Source organism: Jaculus jaculus, chromosome 12, assembly GCF_020740685.1.
Source record: "Jaculus jaculus isolate mJacJac1 chromosome 12, mJacJac1.mat.Y.cur, whole genome shotgun sequence".
Classification (NCBI taxonomy): Eukaryota; Metazoa; Chordata; class Mammalia; order Rodentia; family Dipodidae; genus Jaculus; species Jaculus jaculus.
The window spans coordinates 55330191-55354904 of record NC_059113.1 but is presented as its reverse complement, the minus strand read 5'-3'; the positions used below and the strand labels follow the sequence as shown (position 1 = coordinate 55354904).

Below are 24714 nucleotides of genomic sequence, written 5' to 3'. Positions count from 1 at the left end.
TGAATGGAGAAGCCAAGGCGAGAAAGGGAAGGGAAAGCTTTGGCTGAGGAGACAGACATGGGGGAGAAGGGGAAGCTGAGAAGACAGAGATGGGGGAGAGAGGGAAGCTGAGGAGGCAAGGCCAAAAGTGGAGGCCCAGTAGTGAGCAAGAGCCTTAGAAGCTGTAGGATCAGGCACACCAGCCAAAATGATGGGCACAGAGCCCTGGTCAACTTAACCATGTGACCAACTGAGGCACATCCAGTTTTCTCTGGAAATTAGGAGGCAGGTCATCCAAGGAGAGTGGGTGTGCCTGGGGTAGGGTGGAGCAACTTTGAGAAAAGTGAGTCTGGCAAAGGCTGTCAGGAAAATGGGATAGGGAACCAAGTCAAGGATTGGAAGGCAGTATTGAAAACTCAGAAGACCTATAAGCCACACAGTTTTGGTCCCAACCCACACAACTATACAGTCTTTCAGGACCACTACATCCCAGGTAGAGGAGAGAAGCCAGGTTGGGCATTCTATGGACAGGGTGACAGAAGAGGCCAGCTGGACAAAGTTTGAAAGTAAAGTCCAAGAGGAACTGACTTGGGTCAGACAAGGAGGAGAAAGAGCAAGCTAAGGAAGAACTGCCTGGAGGGGAGTCTGGAAAGGCTGTGGTCAGCATAGACAAGAAGCCAAGGTGAAAAGTCTAGAAATGGCTCCTTCCACACAATGCCAAATGGCTTTCTTGAAAACAGTCAATTTACATTCTCACCAGTAGTGTGAGACAAGCTCCCTCTCCGTTTCCAAAACAGCAGTATACCATTATCTTGAACTTGGCCAATTTGGTAAGGGGAAAATGGAATCTTGTAGCCTTGCATTTCTTAGAGGACTTGAGATTTTGAAACTAGTTTTATCTATTTCCTGGTCATCTGTATTTCATCCTGAGCTTCCTGTTTATCATATTTGCTCATTATGGAAGGGTTTTTAAATTGAGAGCTACATATACTATGCTAGGATATTAACCCTACTGTGGCTGCTGTGTTTTATAATTAGTTATTCAACATTCAATTTTAATTGTGATAGCACAATATACACCAGACAAAAATTTTTTTTTGCTTTTGTTTCTTTCTTTTTTTAAAAAGAGAAGTCTATTTTTTATTTTTTATTTATTTATTTGAAAGTGACAGAGAGAGAGAGAAAGAGGCAAATAGATTGAGAGAGAATGGGCACATCAGGGCCTCCAGCCACTGCAAACGAACTCCAGACACGTGCACCCCCTTGTGCATCTGGCTAACGTGGGTCCTGAGGAATCGAGCCTCGAACCGGGGTCCTTAGGCTTCACAGGTAAGCGCTTAACCACTAAGCTGTCTCTCCAGGCCTTGTTTCTTTTTTTTTTAACTTATTTTGCAGTGCTGGAGATAAAAGCCTTGCACATGCTAAGCAAGTGCTCTACCACTCAGCTACATCCCAACCCAAACTGTATTAGTTGAATCTACATATTCAACTATTCTTTCTCTGTAGTTTCATGGCAAACCATAATGCCAAACATATCGTGAAAGTACTTTCCATGATAAGCCGCATATTCTTCCATTTCTTTCAAAGGTTTCTTTTTGTTTTGTATGGTTGGGGGTGGAGCTGGTTGAGACAGGCTATTACTCTAGCCCAGGCTGGGCTCCAACTCAAGGCAATCCTTCTACCTCAACTCCCCAAGTGCTAGATCCATCACATCATGATTGATATGATGGCATGAGCCATCACACCAGGATTGACTTGGGCTTTTTTTTTTTTTAATGTGACGTTTTTCAGCCCTGGGAGTGGAACCCAGGGTCTCAAGCATGCTAGGCAAGTAGTCTACCACTGAGCTACACTCTCTGCCTTATAGGAAATTCTTGATCCATTTGGAATTTATTTTGGTATATGGTGAGGAGGTGAAATCTAACCTGTTGTCTCATACTATTTCCTCATTGCCTTGTAAAGCCTCTTGATCACATGCCAACTTCTTAAACATATGGGGTCAGAAGAGCTCAGCCCTGAGGCTGACTGGGTCAAGGTCAGGGAGAAAGAGTAGCAATAAGTGCAGACAGGATCTCAGCTCTTCAGACTCAAGTTCAAAACAGAACTTTAAAATCCTAACCGCCAGGCATGATGGCACATGCCTTTAATCCCAGCACTCAGAAGGCTATAGGAGGATCACTTAGTTTGAAGCCAGCCTGAGACTACATAGCTAATTCCAGGTAACCCTGGACTATAGTGAAACCCTACCTTCAAGACAGAGGTGGGGGGCTGGAGAGATGGCTTAGTGGTTAAGCGCTTGCCTGTGAAGCCTAAGGACCCCGGTTCGAGGCTTGGTTCCCCAGGTCCCACGTTAGCCAGATGCACAAGGGGGCGCACGCGTCTGGAGTTCGTTTGCAGAGGCTGGAAGCCCTGGCGTGCCCATTCTCTCTCTCTCCCTCTATCTGTCTTTCTCTCTGTGTCTGTTGCTCTCAAATAAATAAATAAATAAATAAATTTAAAAAAAAAAGTGTGCGCCACTACGCCTGGTGCATGAACATTTAAAAAAAAAAAAAAAAAGACAGGGGTGGGGGACGGGCGTGGTGGTGCATGCTTTAATCCCAGCACTTGGGTGGCATAGGTAGGAGGATCGCAGGAGTTCAAGGCCACCCTGAGACTACATAGTGAGTTCCAGGTCAGCCTGGAGTAGAGTGAGACTCCATCTCAAAAAAACTTAACAACAAAAAACTAACTGAAGTTACTACTTGCAAAGAATGCTGATTCTAAAATAAGTTGATGACCATGAATGTCCACACAGAGAAGATATTTCTGCTTTGGGGGAAGGCTCGCATTAGCATGCACATGTGAACTTTGGTGACTAGCAGAAGACGACACACCCACACGCAAAGTGCATACTGGAAATGGCATTTCCCCAGAGGGCAGCCAGGAAAAGGAGCTCTGATTTGATGGTCTCTGATAACTACTCAGTTTGTAGGGCTGCCAGCCATGTTCCTTTCACCCTGAACTTCTTGCCCATGGCCTTGAGAATGCCTAGGCCGCCCATTAAATTAAATATAGACCTCCACATATGTGGATACTTTTTTCTGACCAGATGGTGTTAGGACCTTCAGCTAAACTCACCAGCAAACTTTCTACTCCTCAAACTTTCTATTCCTAACAACTGCCCTGAGGCTACAATTAAGGCTTTTGACCTGCTAACCACTTCCTTAAAAATGACATGAGCATATTGCTACTGATAATCCATTTAAATTCCTTTCACCATTTCACAACATTTCCTCTCAGGTTCTTTTAGTCTAAATAAAACTGCACTGCAATTGTTTCCTCCAAAGAGCCAGACTAATAGAAATCAGCACGGTGCAGTACTCACCCTCCAGGCAGCAGTGCAGAAGAGAAGTCCATGAGACAGACTCAGAAGGAACTTATCATCTGTTGAGGGACATCTAGGCTGGCTCCATTTCCCAGCTATTATAAATTGAGCAGCAATAAACATGGTTGAGCACGTACTTCTAAGGAAATGAGATGATTCCTTCAGATATATGCCTAGGAGTGCTATAGCTGGGTCATATGGTAGATCAATTTTTAGTTGTTTTAGAAAACTTCACACTGATTTCCACAATGACTGGACCAGACTGCATTCCCACCAGCAGTGTAGAAGGGTTCCTCTTTTTCCACATCCCCACCAACATTTATGATCATTTGTTTTCATGATGGTGGCCAATCTGACAGGAGTGAGATGGAATCTCAATGTAGTTTTAATCTCCATTTCCCTGATGACTAGTGACATAGAACATTTTTTAGATGCTTATATGCCATTCGTATTTCTCCCTTGAGTGTTTTAAAGTTCTCATTGTAGAGAATTCTTTACTTCCTTGGTTAGATTTATTCCAAGGTACTTTATTATTTTTTTTTTTTGATGCAATTGTGAATGGGAGTGATTCTCTGATTTCATCCTCTGTGTGTTTGTTGTTAGCATATATGAAGGCTACTGATTTCTGTGTATTTATTTTGTATCCTGCTACATGGATGTAGGTTTTGATCAGCTCTAACAGCTTGCTAGTAGAGTCTTTAGGGTCCTTTATGTATAGAATCATGTCATCTGCAAATAATGATAACTTGATCTCTTCCTTTCCAATTTGTATCCCTTTTATGTCTGTCTCTTGCTTTACTGCTATGGCTTAAGACTTCCAAAACTATATTAAATAAGAGTGGGGACAGTGGACACCCTTGTCTTGTTCCTGATTTTAGTGGAAAAGCTTCCAGTTTTTCCCCATTTAGTAATATGTTGGCTGTAGGCTTGTCATAAATAGCTTTTATTATATTGAGATATGTTCCTTCTATCCCCAGTCTCTGGAGGACTTTTATCATGAAGGGATGTTGGATTTTGTCAAATGCTTTCTCTGCATCCAATGAGATGATCATGTGACTTTTGTCCTTCAACCCATTTATATAATGTATTACATTTATAGATTTGCGTATATTGAACCAGCCCTGCATCTCTGAGATAAAGCCTACTTGGTCAGGGTGAATGATCTTTTTGATATACTCTTGTATTCTGTTTGCCAATATTTTGTTGAGAATTTTTGCATCTATGTTCATGAGGGAGATTGGTCTGTAATTCTCTTTTTTTGTTCTATCTTTGCCTGGTTTTGGTATCAGGGTGATGCTGGCCTCATAGAAGGAGTTTGGTAGAACTCCTTCTTTTTCTATTTCCTGGAAAAGCTTAAGAAGCAATGGTGTTAGCTCTTCCTTAAAGGTCTGGTAAAATTCAGCAGTGAGTCCATCTGGGCCTGGGCTTTTTTTAGTTGGGAGATTATTGATAACTGTTCGGATCTCCATGTTTGTTATAGGTCTATTTAAGTGATTAATCTCAATTTGATTTAATTTAGGTAGGTCATATAAATCAAGGAAAGCATCCATTTCTTTAGATTTTCATACATTGTGGAGTATATGCTTTTATAGTATGTCCCTATGATTTTTGAATTTCTCTGGAATCTGTTGTGATGTTACCTTTTTCATCGCTGATTTTATTAATTTGTGTCTCTTCTCTCTTTCTTTTGGTTAGATTTTCTAAGGGTTTATCAATCTTGTTTATCCTTTCAAAGAACCAACTCTTTGTTTCATTAATTCTTTGGATTTTTTTTGTTTCTATTTCATTAATTTCTTCCCTAATCTTTATTATTTCTTCCCACCTACTGATTTTTGGTGTGGTAGTGCGCGCTTTTAATCCCAGCACTGGGGATGCAGAGGTAAGAGGATTGCCATTGAGTTTGGGGCCACCCTGAGATTACATAATGAATACCCATGTCCTCCTGAGCTAGAGTGAGATCTTACCTCGAAAAAAAAGAAAGAGAAAACTTCATTTTCCCACCGAATGTGGTGGCATACTCCACAGGCAGAGATAGGAAGATCACTGTGATTTCAAGGCCAGCCTGGAACTATAGAGTAAGTTTCAGGTCAGCTTGGGCTAGAGTGAGATCCTGCCTAGGAAAAAGAGAAGAAAAAAAAAAAGCCAAGCGTGGTGATTCCAGCACTCAGGAGGAAGAGGTAAGAGGATTACCCTAAGACTACACAGTTAATTCCAGGTCAACCTGGGCCAGAATGAGACCCTACCTCAAAAAACCAAAAAGAAAGAGAGGAAAAAAAAAAAAAAAACCTCATCTTCCAAGTAGCCACCACAGCATGGTTCCCAGAGCCAGAGACAGCCCAGAAAGGAACATGTGGGGTGCAGAGTATGGTTCAACAAGAAAAGGCATAGCCAGGTGTGGTGTTGCATGCCTTTGATCCTAGCACTCAGGAGGTAGAGGCAGGAGGATCACCATTGAGTTCGAGGCCACCCTGAGACTACAAAGTGAATTCCAGGTCAGTCTGGGCTAGAGTGAGACCCTACCTAAAAAACCGAAAAGATGGGACTGGAGAGATGGCTTAGTGGTAAAAGCATTTGCCTGCAGCTCCAAAGAATCCCAATTTGACTCTCCAGGTGCATCTGGAGTTTGTTTGCAGTGGCTGGAGGCCCTGGCATGCCCATTCTCTCTCTCTCTCAAATAAATATATTTATTTATGTATCTATAATGTAAGGAAGGAAGAAAGGAAGGGCACAGAAGTGAGTCATAAACCATAAACACTGCAGCCTCTTCAGGCAGGTCACAGCACCGTCTCCGCTCTCCATGGGCCAGAATCCCTAGAACCAGCTGAGACATCGCCTATCACCTTAATAAAGGCTGCTGTTTCTCCTATTTTACAAATTCCTCACTCCCACCCACCTCAACACTGGATGATAGTGACCTTTTCTCTTCAGTCCCTCCTCTATCCCACCAAGCTTAAGAAATATTTCAGAGGCCTACCTACCAAGGAGCCTTTCTTCTTAAGACTATATCTAGGGCTAGAGAGATAATGTTAAGGAACTTGCCTGTGAAGTCTAAGGACCCAAGTTTGATCCCCCAATACCCATGTAAGCCAGATGCACAAGGGGGCGCATGCATCTGGAGTTCATTTGCAGGGGCTAGAGGACCTGGCGTATCCTTTTATTTTCTCTTTCTCAAATAAATAAATAAATAAATAAATAAATAAATAAATAACTAAAAACATTAAATAAAAACAGCCAGGAGTGGTGGCACACACCTTTAATCCCAGCAATCAGGAGGCAGAGATAGAAGGATCACCATGAGTTCAAGGACCCCCTGAGATTACATAGTGAATTCCAGGTCAGCCTGGGCTACAGTGAGATACTACCTTGGAAAAAAAAAGAACAGGGAATTACCATGGGATATATTTTATAATCATGGAAAATGTTAATAAAAATTAAAAAAAAAGAACAGAACAGAAAAATAAAATAAATAAAAATAAAAATGAGCTGGGCATGGTGGCACACACTTTTAATCCCAGCACTTGGGAGGCAGAGGTAGGAGGACTGCTGTGAGTTCAAGGCCACCCTGAGACTACATAGTGAATTCCAGGTTAGCCTGAGCTAGAGTGAGACCCTACCTCACAAAACCAAAATAAGTAACTAAATAAATAAAAAAATAAAAACGGTTATATCTAGAACACCAAATCCAGCACAGTACTCTCCTGCCTACATGCTGGGTAATGCCCACAGCTCTGACTGTATCTGATATTTGCTTTCTTCTGCAAAAATACATTAACCACCTGCCAACCTTATGACTAAGACACAGAACAAAGGCTCAAATACAGAACACTAAAATGTGTGAACCAAAGAAAAAAAGGCACAAATGATGCTTGTAGACATCCACTACTGATTCTGACACATCCAAAAATACAAACACGTGAGGCCATAAAATGGTCTTAGACAAGTTGTACAAGAAAAATTAAAAGAATTTAAAAGTTTAGTCTGAGAAATACAACAGAATTTCAATGTACAACAAAATGCCTCTTTGAAGGAAGATGTTGCAGTAGCTAGAAAGGGTAAAGAGAGTAAGAATAAACTGATTTTAAAGCCTTCAAGAACCAATTTACACCTTTATACATGAAGACTTCCAGAGGCTATGAACTTAAATACCAAGTCACTGTGGACTTAAGAATAAGCAGATCTTCCAATAGCCATCTTCCCATGTACTTTGAAAATAAAAGTGCTGGAGAGGGTTGTTTACCTGCTAAGAATCAGATAATGGATACCTGCCTTTTTCAGATGTGTAGGCAAAATAATAATAATTTAAAACAAAAGATAAAATATTCAATGTTTTAGATCTTCCTAAAGAGTATTTCTGCCCTGTTGAAATTCTCTATTGCCTATTATCTCCACCTACCTGTCATGATAGCTCAGGAGTTGGATGTCCAGAGAAGCTCTCACTGAATCCTCAGCACAAGTCAGAGAACCTGTGTGTTACAGTCAGGTTCACATTGCTAGTAGAAAAAAAAAAAAAAAAAACCAAAAGCAGCTTGTGGGGAAAAAGAGGTTTATTTTGTCTTACAGACTCAAGGGCTCCATGATGGCAGGGAAAATGATGGCATGAGCAGAGAGTGGACATCACCCCCGGCCCACATATGGTGGACCATAGCAACAGCAGAGAGTGACCAACATAGGCAAGGGGAAACTGGCTATAACACCCATAAGCCCATCCCCAAATATACACTCCCTCCAGGAGGTGTTAATTCCCAAATCTCCATCAGCTGGAAATCTAGCATACAGAACACCTAAATTTATGTGGGACACCTGAATCAAACCACCACATTCCGCACCTGGTCCCCATAAACTGATATCCATACATGATATAAGATACAATGCATTCAGCCAGGCATGGTGGTGCACACCTTTAATCCCAGCACTTGGGAGGTAGAGGTAGGAGGATTGCCATGAGTTCAAAGCCACCCTGAGAATACAGAGTGAATTCCAGGTCAGCCTGGGCTAAAGTGAGACCCTACCTCGAAATAAAAAAAATAAAAAAAAAAAATTCAGTCCAACTTTAAAAGTCCCCATAGTTTTTGTCAATTCCAATGATGTTCATCCATCCCCACAGTCCAAGGACTTTTAACTGAGCCATAATACCAAAAAATCCCCCCAAAAAACCCATAATGGCAAAGAATAAACATTCACACTGCAAAAGATGACATTGGCATAGCAAATACTCAAGCAATACATGATATAAACAGGGCAAATACCAAACTGTAGCTCCAAGTCCAACAATTCTAGTTAGTGGCAAATCTCCCGGTCCGATAACTCTAACCAGCAACAAGTCTCTGGACTTCCAATTCCACCCCTCCAGCTAGGCTACTCACAGTCCTGGAAAGCTTCATCAGGGGCTAGCAACTCTCCTTAGCAGCCATCTCATGTGGTCCGAGCATCTCCACTGGGTCTCCACTGCAATCCATGGTTCATCCTCATTGCCCCATGAGGTCTCCATGCTTCACACTGCCCATGGCCATTACCAAAAAACAAGGCCGTGTTGCAAACTCAATAACCCTCTCTTTCCTGCATTTCTTATACTCCACAATACCAGGTAGGGTGCCAATTTGTTAATTCAGGGGGGAATAAAACAGATTTTGAAGAACAGGACACTCCTTGAGCATTCAGACCCCTTCAAAAGAGGCTACATTTTTCCTGTTGACCCAGTTCAGGTCAGCTGGCCCAATCTCAAAGGTTGTAATCTCTCAATTGCAGCTGAATGGGCTGCAGTTCATCCAGAGATTTTTTTTCTTTCTGTGCCATATCCCTCTTCTCACTCCAGTTCATTTCTATGCAAAGCAACCCTGCACAACTTCTCAGGATACGGGTGTAAGAGCAAGCTTCTCGCACAAACTGCTAGCCCAGTCCAAGCAAAGCTCTTTCTCACCCTCATAATCCAAACCTCACAGTCTAGAGTTCTTACTGCATTCAGGTCTTGCAGCTCTGACCAAAACAGGCAATCAAGCTGCACTGCAAGGCATCTCTTAGGCCATGATTTCAAATCCTCCCACATTCCTCTTGAAAATCAGCTCCAAAAGGCCACAGCCATACAGTCAGGTGTCTAGCAGCAATCCCACTCCTGATACCACTTTACTGTTGCAGTCAGGTTCACACTACTGGTAGAAATCACCTGACCAAGAGCAGCTTGTGTGAAAGAGGTTTATTTTGGCTTACAGGCTCAAGGGGAACCTCCACAATGGCAGGGGAAAACGATGGCACAAGCAGAGGGTAAAAATCACCTCCTGACCAAAATAAGGTGGACAATAGCAACAGCAGAGTGTGCCAAACACTGGCAAGGGGAAACTGGCTATAAGACCCAACAATAAACTCCCTTCAAGAGGTGTTAATTCCCAAATCTCCATCAACTGGGAACCTAGCATTCAGAACACCTAAGTTTATGGGGGACACCTGGACCAAAACTACCACACTGTGTTATGCCCAACTCCCTCTATCCTAGCTCTTATGGTATCTAGTGACAGAGAAGTACTTTGGCATAATCTCTCAGGTACAGCTAGGCTTGGTTTCAAGTGGCTATTCCAGCCCATGCATCTCCAAGTATCTAATAACTATGTGAAATTCAAGCCAGCTGATTTCTAAATATTCAACTGACAGGTAGTTGGAAGAATTTCCATGCACTTCTGAATATTTGTTTATATAAATATCTGTACTCACCTAAACTGCTATTTACTTATTCTATGACAAAGTATTTATGAAACATACATTTAGCTGAATCATGTGAAAGAACACAGAGAAACTATAGAACAGATGCTAATGAAACATTAAAGGAGAGATCAAGTGGGTGAGTAGGTAAAAGGCATCTCTGGTAAAAAGAAAACCTAGGAAAGGAGAGAAAGATCTCAGGACAATGGAAAACAAGTAGCCACTGCAAATAACCACCAAGCTGCAATCAAACACAAGACAACCAGACCTTATAGCCTCCATGACTGAAAGAGACAGAACAGCTTTAACAATCATGCTTCTCATTTCTTGCGGTAACTTAGCAGTTTCTTATGTAAATCGATATCTTACAGACCTGCATTATCTTGTGAAGCTTGTATTACATGTGCACTGCTCAACGACTTGCTCTTTCAAGATTCCATTGCTGCATGCCTTAAGCAATACTCAGAGAATAAGTGTCAGTTTGGGGCTGGAGAAATGGCTTAGTGGTCAAGGCGCTTGCCTGCAAAGCCTAAGGACCCATGTTCAACTCTACAGGTCCTATGTGTGCTAGATGCACAAAGTAATGCAAGCACACAAAGATACACATATGCAAATGGTGGTGCATACGTCTGGAGTTCAAGTGCAGTGGCTGCAGGCCCTGGTGTCCCTCCCCCCAGATAAAAAAAAGAATGTCACCAAGTGTGGTGGCCCAGGCCTTTAATCCCAGCACTTGGGAGGCAGAGGTAGGAAGACTGACCTGAGTTCAAGGCCACCCTGAGACTACATAGGGAATTCCAGGTCAGCTTGGGCTACAGTAAGATCCTACTTTGATAAACTAGGGAAAAAAAAAAAAAAGAATGTCAACTTGTATACACTAAAATAAGTTAACCAATCAAAAAACCACATATTTCATCAGCAGCACCTAAGACCTGATAGGATATGTACAAGAGGTAATTCACAAGAGCTTCTTGTATGGCTGCCACCCCAACCAAGTTCTCAACCACCAGCAGGTGACTATTTGTTACAATGAACTAGTAGTTAACAGTGAAACTGATAACTAAACATCAATGCAATGACATATTACATAAATTATACATGAAGAAAATTCTGCAAATATACAGATACAATCATTGAGGTCTTAGTGGATATAGTGCAAATATGTGACTTGTTTTGTGGTGCTGTGCGTCGAACCTAGGGCCTTCTACATGCTAGGCAAGCACTCTACCACTGAGCAATGCACTGTATCCCCAGCCCAGAAATATCTAATGTTCACAGAGTGACATGCATGACAACATGAGTCACTTTCTGCACTGCAAGCTGCAGGGCAGCACTGTCCAACCTTAGAGGGCAATCTGGAGACACAACAGCTATAGAAATTTTAATTTCCTAGAAATGTAGCAATTGTAAACTATAGAAAATTTATCAGAGGCTGGAGAAATGGCTTAACGGTAAGGCAAAGCCAAAGGACCCAGGTTCAATTCCCTAGGACCCATGAAAGCCAGATGCACAAGGAGGCACATGCATCTGGAGTTTGTTTTCAGTGACTGGAGGCTCTGGCATGCACATGCGCACGTGTTCTCTCTCCCTCTCCCCCTCTCTCTCTCTCCATCTCTCAAATAAATAAATAATAAAATATTTATTTAAAAAAAAGAAAATTTATCAGAAAAAAAACTTCAAAAGAGGTTGGACAGATGGCTTAGTGGTTAAGTGCTTGTCTGTGAAGCCTAAGGACCCTGGTTCAAGGCTCAATTGCCCAGTACCCACATAAGCCAGATACACAAGGTAATGCATTCGTCTGGAGTCCATTTGCAGTTGCTGGAAGCCCTGGTATACCCATTCCCTCCTTCCCTCCCTCTCTTTCTCTCCCTCTCTCTCTCTGCCTCTTTCTCTCTTTCAAGTAAATAAATAAAACAAACAAAAATTTAAAAAAAAAAACTTTGAGGGACTAGCTTTAATAGAATGGTGACTGACCATTTCAAAGAGAAAAAATGGCAAGGTTATTCGTCCCATAGAAGAGATAAAATCCAGTTCAAGTCAGCAAAGCCAGCTGAAAAGAATCTTGGTGCAGTTGAAAAATTAAGAGGCTGAACAGAGCATGGGGCTCACGCCTATAATCCCAGCACTAAGAGGACTGTCATGACTTTGAGGACAACCTGGGCTACACAGTGACTTCCAGGTAAGCCTGATAGAAAGTGAGACCCTACCTTGAAAAACAAAACAAAAGTGCTGGAGAGACTACTTAGGAGTTAAGGTGCTTGCCTGTGGAGCCTAAGAATGCACGTTCGAATCTCCAGCTCCCACAAAGCCAGACCACAGTGACCCAAGCATGCAATGTTGCACATGCACACAAGGGGGCGCATACATCAAGTTAATTTACAGTGGCTGAAATGTCCTGGTGTACCTATTCTCTCTCTCTCTCTCTCAATAAATGAATAAATAAAAAATTGTTGAGGGCTGGAGAGATGACACAGTGATTAAAGGCACTTGCCTTGCAAAGTCTGATGTCCCAGGTTCAATTCCCCAGTCCCCACTTAAAGCAGATGCACAAAGGAGTGCATGCATGTAACAGCTAGAGGTCCAGGTATGCCCATTCTCTTGCTCTCCTACTTCTCTGTTTGCAAATAAATAAATAAAGTTTTTTAAAGGTGGACAGTGCTCCTGAGGATGACACCTAAAGTTGTCCTCTAGTCTCCACATGCATATGTATACATGTGAATGTCACTAGTGTGCACATGTACACATACAACACACAAATGGGGAAAAGCAGAGCCAAAAGGATAAGTAACAGGGCAGGTCTGGCAGAGATGATGATACCAGCTAGATACTGGGAATATGGAAGAGAAGCAGAACCTGGCAGGGAGTATGCTGGCGTCAGTGCTCTTGGAGAAGTGTCAACAATTTTTTTTTTATGTGCTGCTAGGGACGAAACCCAGAGCTTCATGAAAGCTAGGCAAATACTCCATGAGTGAGCTACATCTATTTCTAGCCCAGCAAAAAGCCTGACAGTCAATACCCTGCCCAATGAGGACCATCCTGGTCACTTTTGTCACTACTTAACCCTGCTGCTATAATCTGTGGCTTCACTCTAATAAGGACTTTTGACAAAATAAGGAGATAGACTAGGGTCAGCCTGTAGCAAAAGTCTGGTGACTCATGAACTAGCGAAGGTAAGGAAATAAGGCAAATTTGATGAAGCTTAATTTCAGTAGGACTTAACTGAGAAGTTCACAACTAAGAGAGCAAGGAATAGAGAGATGGCAGGGCCAGAGAAATTAATTTGGAATTCATCACCCATGAAGTGAGTTATGGGCTAATCTGAGGGAAGGAGAGGAAAGCAGAGGGGAGTAGACACCAAGCCATCTCCCATTATCAGTACAGGTAGTCCTCCTCTGCATTCACATCTGCAAATTCAACCACAACTCAGGCTAAAATGAAAAAGTAAAAGGCTGAGGGAGGAAGATCACTGTGAGTTCTAGGCCAGTGAAACTAATTCCAGGTCAGCCTGGGTTAGAGCAAGACCTACCTCGAAAAAAACAAACAAACAAGTATGCCTTTAATTCTAACACTACACTCAGGACGCTGAGGGAGAAGGATCGCTATGAGTTCAAGGCCATCCTGAGACTAAAGAGTGAGTTCCAGGTCAGCCTGGGCTAAAGTGAGACCCTTACCTCCTAAAGAAAAAAAGAAACAGCGGTTCTAAGTACCTATCAACTTCTATGTTTTCTTTTAATCATTAAGATTTTTTAATTTTTTTTATTTTTTATTTGCAGGATGTGGTGCCACACGCCTTTAATCCAAGCACTTGGGATGGCAGAGGTAAGAGGACCTCCCTGAGCTCAAAGTCATCCTGAGACTACATAGCGAATTTCAGGTCAGCCTGGGCTAGAGAAAGGCCATACCTTAGACCTTTTTTTTTTTTTTTTTTTTTTAAGTAGAATCTTGCTGTAATCCATCCACCCAGGCTGACCTGGAACTCACTCTATAATTTAAGGCTGGCCTTGAACTCACAGTGAACCTCTGCCTTCCAAGTGCTGGAATTAAAAGCATGCACCACCATGCCCAGCTACACGGTATTTTACAAAAATATAGCATATGTGTAAAAGATAATATGGACAAAACAAACTAGCTATCCACATATCAAGAAATAGCTCACTGCCAGTTTCACTGACAAGTTTTTATGCCACAAACATTAGTCCATAAAATAGAGGTCAAAGCAGTCAAGCTTGCAGATATGTTTGACTTGGCCTAGACAGGGGGATTATTTTTCTTTTTAGTTCTTAACATGTAAATATCAAAAACCTAGACTGGAGAAATGGCTCAGTAGCTAAAGGTACTTTCTTGCCAAACCCAACAGCCTGGGTTTTTATCTCCAGTATCCACAAAAAAAAAAAAAAAAAAGAAAAGATGCATGAAATGGAACATGTACCTAAAGTTTATTTGCAGGGCTGGAGAGATAGCTTAGTGGTTAAGGCGCATGCCTGTGAAACGTAAGGACCCAGGTTCAATTCTCCAGGTCCCAGGTAAGCCAGATGCACATGGAGGTACACGTGGCTGAAGGCCCTAGGGCACCCGCCCACTCTCACTCTCTCTCTCTCAAATAAATAAGTAAATAAATTTTTTTTTAAATATTTTTTTAAAAAACAGTAAAAGTAAGCCAGGCACGGTGGTGCATAACTTTAATCCCAGCACTTGGGAGGCAGAGGTAGAAGTATCACCGTGAGTTCAAGGCCACCCTAAGACTACATAGTGAATTCCAGGTCAGCCTGGGCTAGAGTGAGACCCCACCTTGAAAAAACAAAACAAAAAACTTTGTTTTAGGGACTGGAAAGATGGCTTAACAGTTAATGAACTTGCCTGCAAAGCCTAATGACCCAGGTTCACTTCCCCAATAGCTGGCTTGTTCCAGAATGCCAGAATCTATGCTAGGCAGGACTGTCAAATACAGACATAATTCCCAAAATTCTATAAGAAACTAGAAATCCAGATTTGTGTGTGTGTGTGTGTGTATGTGAAAACTACTAACATTTGGGCTGGCGAAATGATGGCTCAGCGGTTAAGGCACTTGCCTGCAAAGCCTAATGACCCAAGTTCAATTCCAAAGTACTCACATAAAGCCACATGCACTAATTAAGAAGCCTCTAGGCATTGCTCAGTGCCCCTGGAGAAAAACATCTCTAGCTGAGTACCACTGAATTACAGCAACATCTTAGGATTTGATAAAAGTGTCACTATAAAAAAAAAGAAATTATTTGCAAACAGAGATAGAAAGGAGAAAGAGACAGAGAGAATAGGTATGCCAGGGCCTCCAGCCACTGCAAACGAACTCCAGATGCACATACCACTTTGTATATCTCACTTTATATGGGTACTTGGAAATAGAACTCTGGTCATTAGGCTTTGCAAGCAAGCATCTTAACCACTAAGCCATCTCTTCAACCCAAGACTTATAATTTTTAAAAGCAGTCCATATAATTCCACAAATATCAAAAACTCACATTCTTTTTAAAAATCATTTATATCTGTGGGTTTGTCTGTCCTTGAGGTCCATAAACCAAGTTCCCATGGGAAAAAAAATCATTTCTTTATTTGCAAATACAAAGAGACAAACAAACTCCAGATGCATACACACCTTCTGTGCATCTAGCTTTTCTATAGGTACTAGGGAATCAAACCCAAGTCACTAGGCTTTGCTGGCAAGTGCCTTAACAGCTGAGCCATCTCTTCAGGCCCTCAATGCCTCTTTGTAAGCAATGTCAGAGACTTTACCCATAGATGTCTGTTTCTAGTTCTGGTATGAGTTCCTCTTGCTGCTGAATACCTTCTCCAGAAATTAAGTAAGAGCCAAACTGGGTGTGGTGGCGCATACCTTTAATCCCAGCACTCGGGAAGCAGAGGTAGAAGGATCGCCATGAGTTCAAGGCCACCCGGAGACTACATAATGAATTCCAGGTCAGCCTGGGCTAGAGTGAGACCTTATCTCGAAAAAAAAATAAACTAATTAATAATAATAATAGCCAGTTAGGGTTAGAAGAGTAAATATTGTTTACCACAATATGGGAAGCAGACTAGGATAAATGCCAATGGCTTGCTCATCATCATATTTATTTGGACTGCCCCAAACTTTAGGGTTGCCCCTTGTCCTGTATGTAGTAGCATGAGAGGGCCTGATGAAATGCACCTGGGGTACCTTTGGATTCAATACAACATCCATTCCTATAAAGCATGTGTTGAATTGTTTTTTCCCTCTGGGAGTAACATGAAGCCATCAGTTTCTCTCTTTATCTCTCAAGTAAAATAAATAAAAATATATTTTAAAAAAATAAGTGTCACTGGGCTGGAGAGATGGCTTAGCGGTTAAGCGCTTGTCTGTGAAGCCTAAGGACCCCGGTTCGAGGCTCGGTTCCCCAGGTCCCACGTTAGCCAGATGCACAAGGGGGCGCACGCGTCTGGAGCTCGTTTACAGAGGCTGGAAGCCCTGGCGCGCCCATTCTCTCTCTCTCTCCGTCTTTCTCTCTGTGTCTGTCACTCTCAAATAAATAAATAAATAAATAATTTTTAAAAAAAAAATAATAAGTGTCACTAAAAGTCAAACAAGGATTCCTCACATTAAGAGTGGCCAGATGATGCAGCACCATGAATGGCTGCTTCAGTACCAGAAACCTGGGTTTGGAACCATAGCTCAGTCATTTTCTAGCTTCATGACTTTTTGATCTCTGGCTTCCTCATTGTTCAATCAGAAATAATAGTATCAGCCAGGCGTGGTGGCGCACGCCTTTAATCCCAGCTCTCGGGAGGCAGAGGTGGGAGGATTGCTGTGAGTGCAAGGCCACCCTGAGACGACAGAGTGAATTCCAGGTCAGCCTGGACTAGTGTGAGACCCTACCTCGAAAAACCAAAAAAAAAAAAAAAAAAAAAAAACAGAAATAGAAGTATCATCTCTGAGATCTGCTAGGAGAATGCAAAGAAATGTCTCATGCAAAGTACCCAGCAAGCCATCAAGAGGTTTAAGGTGTTTGCTCATAAACAAGACACCTCTCCTGGTGAAAAGTCAGCCAGTTACTATGGTACGTAGCACATGGGCTCTAGAAACAGAAGGCCTGCACATGTTCTGTATTGGCTACTCAGTAGCTGCACCAACTTGGCACGACATTTTGCCCTCTTCATAAAATAGAAATGATGGTAACCATGGGTGAGAACTAGGTCAGGTGGTGAAACACAGCCCTTTGTAAACTATGCTACTATAGAAGTGTTGAATGATTACAACCAACCCTCTTGAAGATAGCAAATGAGAAATGAGCTTTCCAACAAAGCCAGAACTGAGAATTGAGTAGTGATATCACAAAAAAGGTGGAAAAAAATAGAATGACAGGGACTGTTCACTTCCAGGTCATTTGATATAAGCAGCTGACAGCCAGTGAGTGCTGCACAGACAATATCTGGCCTCAAAAAATTTTATAGAGAGCAGAGTAGGGTGGTGCATGCCTTTAATCCTAGCACTTGGGAGACAGAGATATGAGGATCACTGTGAGTTCAAGGCTACCATGAGACTGCATAGTGAATTCCAGATCAGCCTGGGCTAGAGCAAAGCCCTACCTTAAAAAAAAAAAAAAAAAAAAGGATGGTTGGATGGCTTAGCGGTAAAGGCATTTGCCTGCAAAGCCAAAGGACCCAGGTTCAATTCCCCACATAAAGCCAGATGCACAAGGGAGCACATGCATCTGGAGTGTATTTGCAGTGGCTGGTGACCCTAGTGTGTCCATTCTTTCTTTCTCTCTCTCTCTCCTCCCTCTTTCTCTCTCTCAAATAAAAAAATATATATATTTTAAAAAAAGGGGGGGGGACTGGAGGGATGGCTTATCAGTTAAAGTGTTTGCCTCAAAGCCAAAGGACCTAGGTTCAATTTCCCAGGACCCATGTTACCCAGATGCACAAGGAGGCACATGCGTCTAGACATTGTTTTCAGTGGCTGTTGGCAGTGGCGTGTCCATTCTTTCTCTCTCTCCCTCTTTCTCTGTCAAATGAATAAATAAATATTTTTTTAAGAAAAGAATTTTATGGAGCATGATGAAATGCCAATGCTTGCTTTATTCCATCTCATGTTCACTAAAATACACATTTTAGGGTTCCTCTTAAAAACTCAAGGTTGGGTCTGGGGAAATAGCTTAGCAGTTAAGGTGTTTGCCTGCGAAGCCTAAGGACCCTGGTTTGATTCCCCAGGACCCATGTAAGCCAGATGCACAGGGGGCACATGCATCTGGAGTTTGTTTGCAGTGGCTGGAGGCCCTGGGGTGCCCATTCTCTCTTTCTCTCTGCCTCTGCCCCCCTCCTCAAATAAATAATTAAAAAAAAACAAAAACTCAAGGTTGGAACTGGACATGGTGGCACATGCCTTTAATCCCAGCACTGGGGACGGAGAAAAAGGAGGACTGCTGAGAGTTCAAGGCCACCCTGAGACCACATAGTGAATTCCATGTCAGCCTGAGTTAGAGTGAGAGCCTACCTTAGGGTGGAAACAAAACACAAAACCTCAAGATTGGAGGCTGGGAAGATGGCTCAGTGGTTAAGGCACTTGCCTGCAAAGCCTAACAACCTAGGTTCTACTCCCCAGTATCCACACAAAATCAGATGTTCAAAGTGGCACATGCATCTGGAATTCATTTGCAGTGGCTACAGGCCCTGGCATGCCCATCCTTTTTTTAAATATTTTATTTTATTTATTTTTTGACAGAGAAAGAGGAGAGGGAGAGAGAGAACAGGAGCACCAGGGCCTCCAACCAATGCAAACAAACTCCGGACATGTGCATCCTCTTGTGCATCTGGCTAATGTGAGTCCTGGGGAATTGAACCTGGATCCTTTGGCTTTGCAGGCAAACACCTTAACCACTAAGCCATCCCTCCAGCCCATTCTCTCTGTCTGTCTCCTATCTCTTTCTCAGCTTGCAATTAAATAAATACTTTTAAAGGGAGGCAGGGGGCTGGACAGATGACTTAGTGGTTAAGGCACTGGCTTGCAAAGCCAAAGGACCCAGGTTCAATTCCCCAGGACCCACATAAGCCAGATGCACAAGGTGGCACATGAGTCTGGAGTTTGTTTGCAGTGGCTAAAGTCCCTGGCACACCCATTCATTCATTCATTCATTCATATTCTCTCTCTTTCCCTCTCTCTCAAATAAATAAAATAAAATAAATTCGAGGTTGGGACACTCTGGGCCCACATTCCCACACACACCCTTTGTGGACTGTGACCTTCTAGGTCCTCTGCAGCCCTCCTCTGACATGAGTTAAGTCATGGTTTCTACACGAGTTGGTAACCTAGACTAATCTGAAGGCTGTTTTTTTCTGGGAAAGCATTCAGACATCCAGGGACAAGCCACCACTGCAGATTTTGCAGAATGACTGGAAACGCCTAATGGAGCATTTCTTACTTCTCTGACAAGCACCCACACATTTTCCTTCTGCTGGTAACAATTCCCTATTTTACCTTGAGGAAGTAGGGCTCTTCCTTTCAGTCCACATGGTTTAGGTGGGACTGCTACTCCATCCCATTTTGGAGGAAAGACATGTGAGCCAGGACCACTCAAAGTCAATCCTAGAACTTTGACCACAGTCACAAAGTATTCTTTCCTTCTAGGATTCCTAAGGAGGACAATAGAACAGCAGGGAGTCTCCTTACAAACACTGCATGTATAAGGAATAGAAACCCTAATTCCACCAAATCTCAGCATTCAGGAAGCTGAAGCAGGAAGACTAAATTCAAGGCCAGTCTGAGCCATACTGAGACTCAAAAAACAATAAAAACCACACTACTTTTTGGATCCTGCTTGAATCAGTGAATTCCCCGCTTCACTCAGGAACCTTGAGTTTTCTTACAACCAAAAGAGACAATCATTACAAGAAAAACATTAAAGATGCCAGACACGGTGGTGTATGCTTTTAATCCCAGCACTCGGGAGGCAGAGGATGGAGGATCACTATGAGTTCAAGGCCAGCCTGAGACTGCATAGTGAATGCATAGTGAATTCCTGGGCTAGAGTGAGATCATACATTGAAAAATCAAAAAATTAAAATTAAAGAAGCATTTGAAGATGGAAGAAAAATGAAGGGCTCTGCTCACATGATCTCCTCTGAGAAGCTTGGGTGACTTCCTCCAACCAGTACCAGAAGGTGCTCCTCTGTATACTTGTTAGCCTTCTGGAGGCACTTATCTCATGTATATAATTATTTCAGGCTTCAAGATCTCCTCACTCATCTATTGAGCAGCTTCAGGGCAGGAGCCTTGCCATATTCACTTTGAATTTTTTAACACCATGCATAGTACCTGTGCACAGTTTGGGCTTAAATGTTTACTGAATGTCTGACTCAACAAAAAGCAGTTGGGCCAAAAATGAAAGCATCCTACTTCTCTCTGCTTAGGACACCCACATCAAGAGACCGACCACCTCACAGAGCTTTACCCACGTCCTCAGACACACTTACCCATCCATTGTACACAAATTGCATCATGAGAATCATTCTTCCCAGACATTACTAATCCCTCACATGTTGGTCCCACGGAACCTCATTGTGGGGTTATTCACTAGGTTTTCATCCTACAGGAATACCTCATTGCATGACATGCCTCAGAACTTTGTGAATTGATCAATCGAAACACACTAGGCATGCCATTCATTCATTCATTCATACATACATATATAACCTTCTTCTCTACATAAACAAACAGCTAGGGAAAATCTGTACTTTGTAGCTTTTATTTTGATCCAAATACACCCATAATATGTTTCTGGTGCCCACCAAACATCTGCTTCCACAGAGAAACAGTTTGACTTTCTCTCTTCCTCTGTTTTTCCTTTGTACCACTTTAAGATTACTTAAGTAGATAAAAAATACAGAAAGATCGAGGAAGTCACGGAGAAAGCAACAGGTTTGTTTCCAGTAAAAACAGATGTTCTGACTTTGGGCTCGTAACTGCCACACCCTTAATAGCTCTGTAATAGCTGCACTTCCACTGGCATCTAGCAATAAAGATTTTCAAACAGTCAAAGGTCAGGTCCAGAATTATAGTTCCAGAATGAATCACCATCGACTCTGTCCAGTTCACATTTTCCCACACTTGGGCCCACAGTATCACACAATGTAGTCAGAATAAACCCTGTTAACTAGTCATCTGTCACAGGATAGAAGACACAGCAGATCTGGAGAATCAAAGAGAGACACAGGATAGAGAATCTTCTCGTTTCAGATGACAGTGACCTTGGGATGACTCAGAAGGCATCATGGTGCTGGAAAGAAGTGGCAGAGGAGTGCTCAGTACTGCAATATCTCTATCACACCTTCCAAGGCTCAGTGTCTATTGCAGAAGAGGTGGTGGAAAGAATGTAAGAGCCAAAGGAAGGGTAGGACTCTGTACAACGTGCTCCCCCAGACACAAAATAGCCTGGATATCCATAACTTCACAGTGCCTGACACTACCTATACAAGACCATCATAATAATAGGAAAAGATCATGACATCAAAATAAAAGAGACTGATTGAAATTGGGAGAATGGAGTTTCAAAGGAGAAAGTGGGGGAAAGGAGGGTATTACTATGGGATTTTTTTTTATAATCATGGAAGTTGTTAATAAAAAAAAATTTTGGAAAAAAATAGAGAGACATAGGAAAGGCACTTAGTGTTTCACAGTGAACACAGGCAAGTAAGAAAGCAATTTAATTGTAGAAAAGCAGGAGGGATTATGACAAGCTCATTTGGGACATTAAGGACCTTCTACGCACAGAGACCATCACAAGGATACCTGAAAAGGAGTAGGAGGTGTCTATCCGTTATCAGGTGTGATGAAAGGGGCTTCTGAAGATTTACAGGGTGAGGCCAATCCTTAAGAAACCGTGGCCTCCTCTGGAAACTGAAAGTGGGCAAATATGCCTGGAATGTAAAAGTAGGAAGGGGAAGCAGAAACCAGAGAGACCCTAAATGGCTTCCAAGGTAGAAAACTTGGGGCTGGCGAGATGGCTTAGCAGTTAGGGCATTGCCTGCAAAGCCAAAGGACCCAGGTTCCATTTCTCAGGACCCATGTAAGCCAGATGCGCAAGGGTCACATGTCTGGAGTTCGTTTGCAGTGGCTAGAGGCCCTGTGTGCCCATTCTCTGTCTCTTCTATCTCTCTTTGCATGCAAATAAATAAATAAAATTTTAAACCAAAAGAAAAAGAAAACTTGCAGAAGGCAGGGCATGGTAGTGCACGCCTGTAATTCCAGAACCTGGGAGGCAGAGGTAGGAGGATCATCATGAATTCAAGTCTACCCTGAGACTACAAAGTGAATTCCAGGTCAGCCTGAGCTGGAGTGAGACCCTACCTGGGGGGGGGGGGGGAGAATGAAAGAGAACAAACTTGCAAAAGCCAAATCCCAGCATTTGAGAGGAAGAAGTAGGAGGATCACTCTGTGGAGGGCAGTCTAGTTCTACAGAGTAGGTCCTAGGTCAGCTTGAGTAGAGTGAGACCCTCTCTCAAAAAAAAAAAAAAAAAAACACCTGCGCTAGAGTGAAACCCTACCTCGAAAAACAAACAATAAAAAAGAAAAAGAGGTCTGGAGAGATGGCTTAGCGGTTAAGCGCTTGCCTGTGAAGCCTAAGGACCCCGGTTCGAGGCTCGGTTCCCCAGGTCCCACATTAGCCAGATGCACAAGGGGGCGCACGCGTCTGGAGTTCGTTGACAGAGGCTGGTAGCCTTGGCGCGCCCATTCTCTCTCTATTCCTCTATCTGTCTTTCTCTCTGTGTCTGTCGCTCTCAAATAAATAAATAAAATAAATTAAATTAAAAAAAAAGAAAAAGAAAACGTGCAAAACTTTTGTAAAAAAAAAACAGCAAATGGCCCTTACCCCACACAGTGCAAAACCAAACCAAAATAATAACTTAATAAATGTATATTGACATTCACTAAGTACTAATACTACCACAAGAAATGATCATTTGCTTATGTTTCTTCCTTGAGCCATCAGCTTCCATTACTATTCTTTCATTTTTCTACAAATAACATCAAAGTAGGCATGCCTGGACTTTAGAGACACATGCACAAGAGAACTCAATAAGAAATTTTAAAAATCTCAACAACAAAAACTTAGCAAAAAGTTGAAGGAAGTGAAACACTGTAAAAAGTAAATTTAGAACACTTAAGAGGAAGTAAAAGTATTTTCATATACACACCCACAAAAAGAAGGGTCTCGTGTGCTCCAACCAAACCAAACTCCTCTTAATTGTTGGAGGCCGAGGGAGAGCAAGAGTTGTAAAAAAAAAAAAAATCACACATCTCCACACAAAATAAACAGTAAATTGGTCCAGAGCAGCTAGCTGACCTGCAAGACCTTGAAATATTTGCTCCAGATAACACAACACATGACAAATTACCTTTAGAAGCTCTAAAAGCCGCAAATCACTCCTGTTCCACAGCCTGATTATCTACAATCTCTTGTGCATGCTTTCATTTAAAAAAAAAAAAATCGGTGTTTCTTGCCAGACGTTCAAGTAATAACAAATATACACGGGGAAGCATCTGTTTCCACATCCAAGAGAAAGACGCATCCTTTCCCTATTCCAGATTTCTAAATGTCAGGAATCCGCAGCAATTCCCATTAGCCTGGATGGTGATGTAGCACCAAGCACCACTTCTCCATGCCTGCAAAGGGCGGCTGTATTTACTAAGCAAAGCCCACTGGCCCAAGTCCCCTCCGGCGGTTATGGCCATCCAGCTCTAGGAAGAGGGTTCCCCGGAAAGGCTAGGGATGCCGCCCCCAAAGCCGAGCTTACACAGAGGCACTGAACTGACCAGAGCTCCAGCAGCAGGCGGCAAGCCGGGGCTGAAGAGGCTCGGGATGGGGTCTGGCCCCTGCGAGGGCGAAGTTCCCCCTGGAGGGCACAACGGCAGCGGGAGGGGGCCCCCTGCGGAGAAGACCCCTCTGACCTCGGCGGAATCCCCACGGAGCTGGGCGCCCTGGGCTCGCCGGCCTCGGGCGGGGCCGCGGCCGGGTCTCCAGCTCCAGAGCCCCAGAGAAGCCGTCCCGCCCCCCCCGCCTCCTCCCCACCCCCACTCCTCCCCCGCCCCGGCGCGACCCCCGCGGGCCAGCCCCGCACACTCGCCTGCCCACGGTCTGGTTGGCCAGCTGCTTCATGCGGTTGAACTGCTTCTTCATGGCTGCGGCAGCGGCGGCCCGCGGGACTCGGGCCGGGCAGGGCGGGGAACGGCCTCGCGGATCCTACATCGCTTTCCCGGCCCAGGCGGCGGCGACTACCTCCGTCCCGCCCCACCCTCTTCGCGTCACTTCCAGCAACGCCGCCCGCCTGCCCCTGGAGCCCGTCTCGCCCCCGGAGCCCGGCCCACCGAGCCAGGGAGCGTGAAGAGGGGCAGCACCGAGAGGAGACTGGCCGAGCCGAGGAGGACCGAACGCGGAGGGGCGGAGCCAAGCCGAGCTGACCCGAGCCGAGCGCGGAGGAGCCGAGTGGAGTCGAGCCGACCCGAGCAGGGCCGAACATAGAGGGTGGAGCCGAGAGGACTGGAGGCTGGCCAATCAAGGAGGAGCCGAGCAGGGCCGAACCTGGAGGGGGTGGAGCTGAGTGGAGCCGAGCCAAACGAAGGAGAGCCGAGTGAAGTCGGACTAAAACGAGCTGGGCCGAACCGAGAGGGGCGGAGCCGA

The 24714-nt window shown here is 43.5% G+C and overlaps 1 protein-coding gene across 5 annotated transcripts in view; it reads right to left on the bottom strand.

Annotated features, from left to right (window-relative positions):
• Arhgap17 (Rho GTPase activating protein 17) overlaps positions 1-24288 on the bottom strand; it is a 156527-nt gene extending 132239 nt beyond the window's left edge. For 2 of the 5 annotated variants that reach the window (XM_045130878.1, XM_045130879.1), the window contains exon 1: positions 24161-24288. In XM_045130878.1, the coding sequence (XP_044986813.1) occupies positions 24161-24213 (53 nt within the window). In that variant the 5' untranslated portion in view covers positions 24214-24288. The remainder of the gene's footprint in view (positions 1-24160) is intronic. The other 3 variants (XM_045130876.1, XM_045130877.1, XM_045130875.1) reach the window with 2 other exon arrangements.
• Positions 24289-24714: the final 426 nt, after the last annotated feature.